This window comes from Temnothorax nylanderi, unplaced genomic scaffold (genome assembly GCF_030848795.1).
Source record: "Temnothorax nylanderi isolate EJ_2023f unplaced genomic scaffold, tnyl_v1.0 TNYL_tig1041_pilon, whole genome shotgun sequence".
NCBI classification, from domain to species: domain Eukaryota; kingdom Metazoa; phylum Arthropoda; class Insecta; order Hymenoptera; family Formicidae; genus Temnothorax; species Temnothorax nylanderi.
In genome coordinates this window covers 11,077-23,492 of record NW_027250103.1, presented here as the reverse complement: position 1 = coordinate 23,492, position 12,416 = coordinate 11,077, and the positions used below count along the sequence as shown (strand labels likewise).

Below are 12,416 nucleotides of genomic sequence, written 5' to 3'. Positions count from 1 at the left end.
CATAATCTCCGTGGATGTCTGCCAATGAGCGACTGCCGTTTATGAATGTTCGTGATGTATTTGCTCGGGTGTAGTAGCTTTCAATCTTAGGAATGGTATTGATATGCTGTCGAATCCCTTCGCGTACGGCCGGGTCAATTTATCACTATCAACATCTGTACCGGGGCGAGGCCCAGCACCCGAAATGAAATTTTTGTGATTAAAAATAAGTGCCATATCTCGCTTACGATGGTTCATTTTGTAATACATCGAGTGACGGTGACACATATTTCAGTTATATCCATGATAAAGTGCATCTTACCTATTTTCAATTTTTCTTTTATTTGTTCGTGGGTCAAATCTTGGAACTTCTCCACTTGAAAGCCAAGACTTTTTAAAGTGTTGGTTAATCTATCACAAACCACTTTTGTACCGAGGCGACGACCAACATCCGGGATAATGAAGTGTTCGTGATTGAAAATTAATGCTATACCACGCTTAGGATGATTAAAATTATAATACATGGAACTCTGAGTACGTGCTTGTGTTGTCCATTGGAAACTGTTCTGCTCCTGTAAAAAGAATTTTGTTTTGTTCTATATATTCTAACTTAAAACTTTCCCTGGACTGCTTGAGAAAGCAATAAGAAAATCCGCATGAATTGGTATACGGAATGTTTGAGGTGCGGAAATTGAGTCTAATCCATCTATTTCTGTACACTCATTGACATTAAAACCGGGATTGGATTCATTGCCTTGGCACGCTTGAATGAAGAACTTCGGTTTTCCGGCCAGACTTGGGCATTTGTCGGCCGCAAAATAATGCCAGATAGAATTTTTATCAGCTTATATTTTTTCGAAACACCATTGTTTCATGCTCGGCCGGAGATTGGGAAAGAATTTCTATGAATTTTAAGTTGTAGTATTAACACAAGAAAATTCAGAGACGAATAACCCTCACGAAAAAATACTATTATACTATTATTGAGTGTAAACGTTCAAATGTAGGTGCTTCATGAAGGTTACACTCAATTTGATGGTCATTTTGGTCCGTCAACGTAAATAAAAATATTGCATTTACTGATTTTACTTGTATTACTACGTGTTTTCCATCAATAGCACCTATGCAGTGAGGAAGATTCCATTTTTCATTAAATTCATCCGCTATACGCAACCAGTCTCTTCCACTCAAAGTAGGTGGAAGAACTTCCTTACGTTGTATCCTTTTTTCCATTTCTTTGTTCTATTTGACACACATAATACTTATACATTAATGTAGATTGTGCCTCACTGCGTTGCACGTTACTTTTTTTACAATAACAGTGAAAGATTTATAAATATTTTATAGTATTAAAAAATGCATACAAAAGATAATCAGTTCTTTCGTGTGACTTAAATTTTTATTATCTTACGGAAAAATGTCATGTTGTTTTCAAAAGAAAAACAAAAAAAATGATCCAAAGATCCAAATTTTCAAACATTTTCTGGGAGATGAATTAAACAATGAATGTTATATGACAAAGAATTTCTTCTGTATATATTTATGCAGTAGGAAACAAATGATTCTAACAATTTTTGTGCTTTGTTAATCTTAACGTCGTTCACTTTTGGCTTAGTTAAGAGGATAGCGAATAGCGCAGTGTAATTAAAAAAAATGTAATTTTGTTGTCATTTCCGAATAAATCTAAGAGTGTTGTGGTTGAAGTATACAATAAGAACTGCCGAAATTCAGTAGCCTCTACCTTCCGAGAGGTGGCGATCGAATAAAACTTTCTAGCAATTCTTTGGTCGGATTTGAACTCTAATCCGCCGGTTTGCTAGACCCTGGCACATCTCTCTGCGCCACGATCGCCACCCATGCTATCATCGGGCGTTTATCAGATATATTTCTAATTCGAAATTGAATAGGCCATACATCACATCGAACATTGTTAGATAAATGTTAGCGCGTTATCGGTAGAAAAATCTATAAGTAATACATGATTAATACATGAGGTATTTCTGTATGGATGTTTTTTAATTTTGTTGTAATATTTGTTTCAATACCGATATGAAGGTATTGGCTAGGATCAATAACTTTTATATTTTGCGAAGAGTCTTTACAAAGATCGAGCATCTTTTAATATTTGCTGGAAACACTCATGTTGTCTAAGAACAGATAATATAACATTTATCTGAACGTGAGTCATTAGTTTCAACGCACACGTTAGTAAAGTTTATAATAAATTCAGTATTCGGGCACGCATCACTTGAATTGTTACCGTTCAAAATTGTTGTTATTGCTCGTCATTACTACTGTCTTTATATTCATCCAAATTGCTATTCAAAGTATCACTACCGTAAAAAATATCACCTGTTTGATCTGTTGGATCAAAAGAAACATCAATACCATATCAGTAAACGGATAAAATTTTATATTAAAAAATTACTATGTACGGCAGTTAGCCGCGGACCATGAAGAAATTATAAAATTTTTTACTATATTTTTTACATGTGAGACATAGTAAAAGTTAGATTGAACAATATAGGCTCATGAGAATTAAAGTCAATACCGGTTATTGACACTGCTTTACATACACTGCTTTCGGCTATCGGGACATCAGGGATAGTCATCTTTCTGCCGCCTACACGTTAATTACACAGGCCCACAAAAAAAAAGTAGGTTGTGCTGGGGATCTGACTATGCTATTCCTACGTATTTTGAGCCGCTGAAAACGAATATGAAGTCAGAATTGCTCCATCACCCTCCAGTTTTTTTAAACTTTAATTAATATTTTTTAAAATTAACCCTTGAAGTCACGAATTATTCTTCTTTACCAATTTTAATGAAACTTTGCATCCGGGGGTTTTTTGGGGCGCTGATTACGAATCCGTTCTCGAATTTTTAAAATTCAAAATGGCGGATCCAATATGGCGGACGTAAAATGCAATATATTACACAGGCCCACAAAAAAGTAGATCGTACTGAGGATCTGACTCCATAATTTGGAGAGCTAACCAATCAGAGTGATTCCGTTACTGTTCCGTTCCGCTATTTCTCTATCCGTCGGGATGCGCCCTAAGTTATGCCTACGTATTTTGAGTCACTAAAAACGAATATAAAACCGGAATTGCTCCATCACCTTCCAGTTTTTTCAAACAATCGTTTTTAAAAGAATCGTCTGCTCTTACGTACTCTCTTATCTTCAAAGGACCTATGTAGTGGATTTCTCTTGCGTTTTTTTCCTCTCGTTATATTTTCTCTTTTTAGCATCCAACAAAAGTCGGCCATCATATGTTCATCCCATCTCCCTTGGTATCGACGCTCCATTTCCTTAATGTCTTGATGGAATCGCTCTCCTTGTTCCTCACTATAATGTCCAAGATTTTTGGGAAAGCGATCCAGATGTGAATTAAGGAAGTGTAATTTCAGATTTATCAAACAACCTAGCTCACTAAATTTTGTGACCATATCAGATACTAACTCTTTGTAATCATCACTTTTGTGATTACCCAGGAAGTTTTCTACAACCTTTTTAAAACTGAGCCAGGCAGTTCTTTCTTCATCCATATGAGTAATAAACATGTCATCTCGTAACATTGTACGGATTGAGGCCCATCGAAAATTCCTTCCTTTAATTTGGCTTCAGACAAAGTAGGGAATTTGCGTGCTAAATATTCAAAACATGCTCCATCTTTAACTAAAGCTTTGACAAACTGTTTCATCAAATCTAGTTTGATATGAAGTGGAGGAAGAAGGATGTTCGAACGTTCAACTAATGGCTCATTTATGATGTTCTTCGAACCAGGATCAAGAGACGTTCTCTCTGGCCATTCTTTTTGGGTAAAGTGATGTTTCCGATCTCTGCAGTCCCAAAGACATATGGATATTTGGTGAAACCAGATTGTTGTCCTAGAATCATAGACAGAATTTTGAAATCTCCACATATTTGCCAGTTATGTTCTTTGTACTTGATCTTCTCTAAGACTGTTTCAATATTTTTATAATCTTCTTTCAATACCGTCGAATGTCCTATTGGAATTGGTGCATATTTGTTGGTATTATGAAGCAAAACTGCTTTCAAACTTCGTTTTGAAGAGTCAATGAATAACCTCCAATCGTTTGCTCTGTACACGTTAAGTTTAAATTCATTCATTAGTCCGTTGACATCAGAACAATATACCAAATCTGAATCTCGACAGAAGAATTTCCTAAAATCCTTCTCTCTATCCCGGTAGAAGCTCACTTTGGTACCCTTTGATAGTAGACTTTTTCTCTTTAGTATTGAAGCCAGATATTTTGCTCCATTTTTGGGTAAACCTAAATCTCTTATTACGTTATTCAATTCATTTTGTGTAAATATCTGTGGAACATTAGTGTCGCTGGGAGTGTAATTACTACTTTCTTCGTCATCTTCATCGTCATTGTCTTGGTATTCTTCGTCATCTTCATCGTCATTGTCTTGGTATTCTTCGTCATCTTTATCGTCATTGTCTTGGTATTCTTCGTCATCTTCATCGTCATTGTCTTGGTATTCTTCGTCATCTTTATCGTCATTGGCCCGTATTCATAGTCGAACCTCAAGTCGGCACTTAAGACGATCTTGACCAAGGCAGTCTTATCCAATCCAGACCGTCTTGATGTTAGCAGATTTCATAGTCGTGAAATAAGATTATCTTCACGAAGAAGATTTCGCTCAAGGTAATCTTATTTGATTTGAGATCGTACGATCGTACTTGGCGAAGACCGTACTTAAGACAATGCTTATTCTCGATCGGCTGTTTCCGTACTATTTCTGTTGGTTCCTCCAATAAGAATGTCGAATCTTTTATAAAGTGTGTGCACATCTTGTACATCATTAACCAAGACCGTGCCAGGCGGCGCAGTTTGATTATCATTTTGTGTTTAGTCGTAGCTGTTGTCCAGTAATTCTTGAAGTTATAAGTCTATTATAAGTAAGTTATAAGTAAACGATTATTTGTGATAATTATTTATTTTAAGATTTTTTAATCTTAACCATTCTACAATTTTATTTGTAGAATGGCTTCTAAAGAAAAAAGTAGCAAAAGCAAACATTACACATCTATGGAAAAGAAAGTATTTATACAAATACTTGATAAATACAAACATATAATAGAATTAAAGAAAAATGACGGCCCAACATTGAAAGATAAGGACGTTGCATGGGGCGAAATATGCAATGAATTTAATCAATCAACATTAATTTGTCACGAGGTAAGCACTGCCTAAAGAGAAAAAGTAATGATTAATCATTGGTAAACTAATTTCTTTGTCCAGCTGATAGTGCTTAGCATCTAAAGTCGAGTTTATGATTTTAATGACTGTAGCTTTATTATTATTATTTTTTTTTTGGTGTTGTTTCTCTCGGTACATAAAATTTTATGTGAAATAAAATATATAGTTGATCTTTAAATAATTTTGATAACAGAGAACTGTTCAGCAATTAAAGAAACTGTGGGCAAATCTAAAGCAATGTCAACGAGAAGCATTAACAAAGGAGAAACAATCACTTATGGCAACGGGTGGAGGACCACAGGAGGCAAAACAGAAGTTGATCCTGATATTGCCAACATTGCACCCCATTTGATGAAAACCGCACCAGTATTATTTTCATCTAATATGACGGAAGAAGAAATTAATGGTATATTATATATTAATTAACTGTTAGACTTTTAGACTTTAGAATAAAGTTTTCGTAAGAATATTTTTTAACTCTTATACTACAGGTCACCAAAAGTAAGACATTGTCGTATGTACCGTATGTTAAAGTTAATGCTAAGCTGTCTCAGCAACACATGCTTTTGATATATCAAACATGAATATGAACTTTCATTATTTCGTGCATTTCAGATAAACGTGAGTTTGTATTTGATATCATGTCTGACGAAGGTGTAGAAGTATTATTTAATAAAGAAAAGGAACATGTGATAAACATAGATGATATAGAAAGCACTACTGTTTCGCAAGGTATTATTTTATAAAATTTTTATTATATATTTATCCATTAAAGCGTATTTCTTTGACTACGACAAGTACAAAATACAATTGCAACACTATCTTTTTATGTTTTGTAGACACAGTTACTATTGCAGAAGGTTGTAATAAAGAACTGATGACATCACACAGTACAGATATGTTAAAAGTACATTTAAATAATGATATGAAAAAACCACGTGTTTTTAAACGAAAGAGAAAAGATTTGCTGGAAGTATCAAATGAAGAAGAGGAATTACGAATACAAAGATTAAAAAATATTATAAAACAAGAAGAAACATTAGCAAACATTAAGTTAAAACACGAAGAAAAAATAACACTTATGAAAGAAGAGCATTTAAAATTATTTAACGATTTGCAATTAAACCATTTAAAAGAAATACAAAAAATAGAAATAGGAATAAAGAAATCAAAGCTCAAAAGTACCGAATTAGATAAGGAAAATATGGACTTATCCGTAAAAAAATAAATTATACTGCTATAAGAAAAGACAGTCCCTGTTAATGTTAATGTTAGAATGTTAAAGCCTGAACACAGACTTTTGCATTTATGTTATGCAAAAGTCTGTGCTTCCCACTTTAGTCAGTTGCGTGTAATAAAGTACAACCATGTACAAATTATATACATTTTATTTTATTTTTATTTTCTTTTGTTTAATTTTATTTTGCTCTAAATATTAGTATTATGTACTAATATGTAATTACTAATGTAACGTTTTTTTTTATATTAAGTATGTAATGAAATGTTCTTTCTACAATTAAAAAATATGACGATATTCAATATAACATTGTAATGATATTATGTAATGTTTTGTTTTTTATTTAAAAATAATATTACGTTTATATGGTACAAAAATAAAGTATGTTTTAAATGATACAATAAATTGTATTCATATTTTATGCATCTTTTATTTAACTTATTTTATATGCAGCAACACATGTTCATACAAATATATTTTACAAAATATTTACAAATATATTTTGCAAAATTATTGTCGAAGTCAAACATTTAATCTGAACATTCGTTCGATAATAGCATTTCGCACAAGAAAGCCGTCTCCTGGTTGCCAGTGAGGTGGAAGTGGCGGAACTTCGTCATCTTGATTTATATTTTCTACTTCTTCTTCTTCTACTTCCATAATATCATTATATATTAGCGAGAGATTGTGAAGGACAGCGCATGCTATAACAATTGTTGTAGATGTTATTAATTTTGTTTGAAGACCTCTTGATAAGCAAGGGAATCTACGTTTCCAAATTCCAAAGACCCTTTCGACGATTCTTCGTGTTTTCCCATGAATTATATTATAACTGTAACAAAAATACAATCAATTATATATATTTGTACTAGTATTATTATTGCTAGAATTGTAATTTTAAATTATATGTATACCTTTCTTTTTCATCACTGATAGGATTATTAATTGGTGTCAATAAAAATGGTAAAGAAGGGTAACCACCATCTCCGACTAGCATCCCGTCTAATTCACGTTGTCTGTATCGCATGTATATACGTGAATTTTGAAATATACGACTATCATGCTCACTTCCTGGCCATTCTGGAACTATATCTAAAAACTCAGTATGTGGGCCAACAACAGCCTGCAAAATATATATTAACTAAATTTTAATAAAATATTAATTTAAAAAATGTTATATATAAAAAATATAATATATGAATATAATTCCAAGGAGAACAAAAAAATGTCTAATTTTCATTACTTTAAAATTAAATTAAAACTGTTAAAATACTTACTTGAACATTTAACGAAAAATATCCTTTTCGATTTCTAAATATTTCATCAATGGCTTGAAATCTGGTATGTGTCAGTCGAATATGCGTGCAATCGATTGCTCCACTGATAGAAGGTAAACCTATAGCTCCAACACGTCCAAGCTCTTCAAATAAACGTTTATTTTCAATCCTTTTTACAGCTGATAGTGGCATCTTGATGTATACATTAATATGACTGGCTAACAGAGTTGACACTCGAAAAATAATTCTTGAGATTGTAGGTTGCGATACTTTTATTACATCTCCCATGACAAGCTATAAAAATATATATTTATACATATTTACATATTTTTACCTTATATAAAAGATTTTTAATATTTATATAATTGTGAATTTAATTAAACTGTAACACAATTTCATTACTAACCTGAAAACTTGCTGTTGCATAAAATCGTAAAGAAATTAATAATTGAAAAACTGGTGTGATTGGTAAACCACGATTGTTAATTTTTGAAAGTCGTTCTTCTATTAACGGTAAAATACCAAACATAATTGAATTTTTTGCAAAACGGAATCTTTTTTTGAATTCCGATTCATTATAAAACTCGAAAGGATTTTCACCATCGCGGATATATCGTTTCGGAACACGAATTTGCACTTCTTCATCTTCGCTTGACAAATTAATGTCCTCTATTTCACTAATATTTATCATATCCATTATGTACACATCTATTCTGACACTGCAAGAGCTTGCTTAAGTCACCTTCCAACTTGACTTGGCGAAGATCGTCTTATTTAACAACATATATGTCAAATAAGATGATCTTAAATGACTATGAATTCATAACTAATAAGATGGTCTTAAGTATATGCTTATGTAAAATAAGATGTGTTTATGAATCATGTCAAGACGTTTTGAAACAAGATCGTCTTCGATAAGCTTTAACTTGAGATTTTGCTCAAATCCCGCCTTATTTTTTGACTATGAATCTAGAGGTCGTCTTAAGATCAAACTTAAGGCGGACTTAAAAATAAGTTCTGACTATGAATACGGGCCACAGAGCCGTATTAGCATCTTAAGATATTACTTAAGACGGTCTTGAGATAAGATCTGATTATGAATACCGGCCCCGGTGGGGTTTTAGTCGGTAAGAGTCCGACATAAACGCCCGCTCCCTCACCCGGGGAGTGGGGGTATCCTATGAGAATTTCCCCACCGTTATAAAAAAAAATATATATATATATAAGTGTCACAGTAGTACTATAAGTAATAATGAGTAACAGTTATAGCGAGTTGCATTGAATAAAATTATTCTCGATTCGTTGTCGTAAATCGTTTATTATAATATAATTGAGAAATTTATACATGTGTATCCCGGTGTATATAAAAAATGTTTAATGTGATAATTTCTAAAGCGTCTCGGTCTTAAAACACAGCTGTTACGTGAGCGAGCGAGAAGGTATAAGAGCAAGCGAGTCGTCAATAAGAGCGAGTAGGACAGTAACAGGAGTGAGCGAGATAAGAACAACGGCGCGCAAGGAAAAGACTCGATGGTCGAACCTCGATCAGATCCCCACCCCCGAGCCTTCTGCATGTGTGCCGCCGATAGCGCTTTTAGCGACAGGACCGAGAAATTGAAGAGGACAAAATTTGGGCCCCCTACCTTATCTATTATGTTAGCAAAACGTATCAAAAGAATACTCATTTGTAAACGATAAATCTACCTTTCAAATAAAAAACTGTTTGATTTCGTAATTGAGAAGAAACAACTCTATCTCATATGATATTCAAATGAAAACCATGAAATAATTTTTTGTTTCAAATAAAATATTTCTAAAATTATATTCAAGGTGGAGTTGGCGCGATTTGGAATTCGGAATTTAGGTCAGCCATTTATTTCTTTATTACGCTTCAATCGACTCCGTAATAGTTATGGTATCCAGATGTAACGATACTTACAGAGATAATTAATGCCGTTTCATTTTTTTTCTTTTTTATTGAAAGAAGAGATTTGCGAAACGGCGTCTCTCCGTTCTTACGCGCAACGAAGATGTCTTGTAATCCTCTCCCGTCGTTTGTCAATTGCATTTTGCATTATGGTTTGCGTGCGGAAGAATTGTGCATCTCTCACGGAGACTCGGAGAGCGAATCGCGTACTGCGACATAGCGTGACAGTAATGATATTAATTCTAGATTACGTTTTTCCGCGATGAAATAATGATCCATATAGATTTTCTATACAAGGGAAAAAAAAGAATCATTCTGCTTGTTCTACATAAAAAAAGGAAAAATATTATTAGAATTTTAATAATAATAATAAAATACAATTAATTCTGATTTTCAATCAAACCAATTATTTTTATAAAAAGATAATTTTATTTAAAAAAATAGAAATATTAATAATAAATTTAATTTATCTCTAATTTAATATGCCAAATCATACTTTGGAAATCCAACATAGACTTTTTTATTATTTTATTTCTCCTTATACATAAATGAATTAAATATCGATCCTTATATTTGAAGATTTGGTTTTTTAAACATTCGATTTATTCAAAAATGAAAACAAGACATACCTAATTATTACATTTTCTAAAACACAATTATGATTAAACACAATTATAACTAATTGTAAACAGCAATTATATTTATTACATAAATATAAACCAATTTTAAATGACCATCTTAAATATTTAAAAAATAATGCAATTGATGGAAAAACTTTCAAATAAAAATTGCTTTGTTTTAGGTAATACGATAGTTTTTATGAAGGTGCTCCCGAAATTTTAAAGTTATTGATATTTTGTTCACTCGATGATTTTCTTACATAAATCGATTCTCATTATCATTCTGCATGCAAAACTAAAAGATTAAAAAAATAAAAAATGAATAGTTTATATCAGACTCTATCCTGATACATTCTGATATAAGAGATAAAATATCTTATAAAGGATTTCGCTTCTTGATGACATCAGTTTAATACTTAAACATAAAATGATAAAAAGAATCCTTTGACGGAAAGCAATATATAGTCAAAAGAAAGTTGCATATTGCATATGCATTTTAATATCTATATGCAAATAATAAGATTATCACTCAATTCTTCTTGCCATTTCATTATTCTTTGTATTAAATGTCTATCATTGTATTAAAATATGTGTAAAGTATTATATATAAATCTTGAAATAATATCTTAATATAAAAAAAGTACACATTAGATAACTTTATAAGATGCATTTTGGATTTATAGCACCTACTTCACTTATTAATCTTTTCTTAACTTATAATTTCATGAAAAACAATGTTGAATTTCCCTCGCAATAAAGCATTCAACCCTCAGCAGACACCATTTTAAGCCTTGAATACCACGGAATCTATGTGACTTTATTTAAAAAAAATGTATTGAAAATAAAAGATTTAAGTAATAAAGGGAACTAATAAATCTTTTTTAGAATAAGTAATTTTAATCTATTAAGATTTATGAAAACTCTTTCCTAGACAAAATCTAAAAAAATCTTACGAGGTATGAGACCCTATAGTGCCTGCTGATGATCGATAATCGCTCAATTTAATTAAATTAAAGGAAAATTTAAGCCTTTAAGCTCTCAGGCACATAAATTGGTACTATCAAAGACGTGAAATAAAAGTGAAACAAAAACATTGTAATGTAGGATTACATTAAACATTAAACATTAAACATTAAACAGGAAACATTAAAAGTGATTAAAAAATAAATAAAAGCTTTTTAAAAAGATTAAATTTACCGAATAAGTACACATTCGATATTTTCTGTTCTTCTCGCATTAGATTACGAGATATGTGAATTAAACGTGTAAATCGGATATTAAAACCATGAAATATTACGCAGTTTCGACCGTAAATATAGTTTCCATTATTTTACAGTGTGGTGTATAATTACGTAGTCGAACATTTTCAAGAATAAGAGATCAAATAGGAAGTCTAAGCAAATGCTCAATTACAATTCGTCGATTTGCTTGTTGCTTAACTTCTTCCGTGTGTTTCGAAATTTCAACGATAACATTTAAAATAAAACAATGAATAGACAATAAAGTTTTCGTTTAAAATTCTTAAAAAATTGTAAGAAGAAATGATCGTCATTTCAAATCGATAAAGATTCAAGAATGACGAGACACATAATAATGAAAGCTCGAGAAATGATATGTTAACGAAGTATAAGTTTTATTTTGATGTTTAAAACTGTAAGTGTGCAGTTGGCATTAAAAAGGCGAAGTTTAAAATTTCTCTTCATGATTTTCAATATTCATTCGAGAAGAATGAAAAGAGCTTTTTATTTATGTAATTTTCAGCGACACTTACAATTGGAGCGACTTGAGTTAACTCAAGCCAATAATTTCAATACAATAAATAAATATTTATCATATGTAGAAGTAATGGGCAAAATATCAATAATAGTCCAAATAATACAAAAATACATAAAATTAATGTATCTTTAAATAACAATATAATTTTCCAATATAAGCATAAAAGTAAATCACTGTAAGTTCAATTATATTTTAAATACCATTTTGCGAAAGTGATTTAAAATATCAATCTTTTTGATGCCAACTATGCGTACACTTACGGACGGAAAAGTTATGCAATTTTTTTTCTTAACGAACTGTGGAACGTGTCAAAGTTGCAAAGACGATCTCAAGGATTTGACGCGTACCGAAATTCATCAAAAACA

General features: G+C 31.6%; 1 protein-coding gene and 1 long non-coding RNA gene across 2 annotated transcripts; one reads left to right on the top strand and one right to left on the bottom strand.

Annotated features, from left to right (window-relative positions):
• Positions 1–5,531: 5,531 nt before the first annotated feature.
• Positions 5,532–6,755, top strand: LOC139786457 (uncharacterized). The gene is made up of 3 exons (XR_011722295.1): positions 5,532–5,620; positions 5,830–5,946; positions 6,054–6,755. It is a non-coding gene; the product is annotated as an uncharacterized lncRNA (long non-coding RNA).
• Positions 6,756–6,856: 101 nt separating this feature from the next.
• LOC139786456 (putative nuclease HARBI1) lies at positions 6,857–8,771 on the bottom strand. Its single transcript, XM_071725619.1, has 4 exons — positions 8,135–8,771; positions 7,729–8,022; positions 7,366–7,574; positions 6,857–7,283 (listed from the first exon to the last, which is right to left on the bottom strand). Exons 1-4 carry the CDS (start codon positions 8,423–8,425, stop codon positions 6,974–6,976), a joined length of 1,104 nt encoding a protein of 367 aa, XP_071581720.1. The 5' UTR covers positions 8,426–8,771; the 3' UTR covers positions 6,857–6,973.
• Between the last annotated feature and the right edge of the window lie 3,645 nt (positions 8,772–12,416).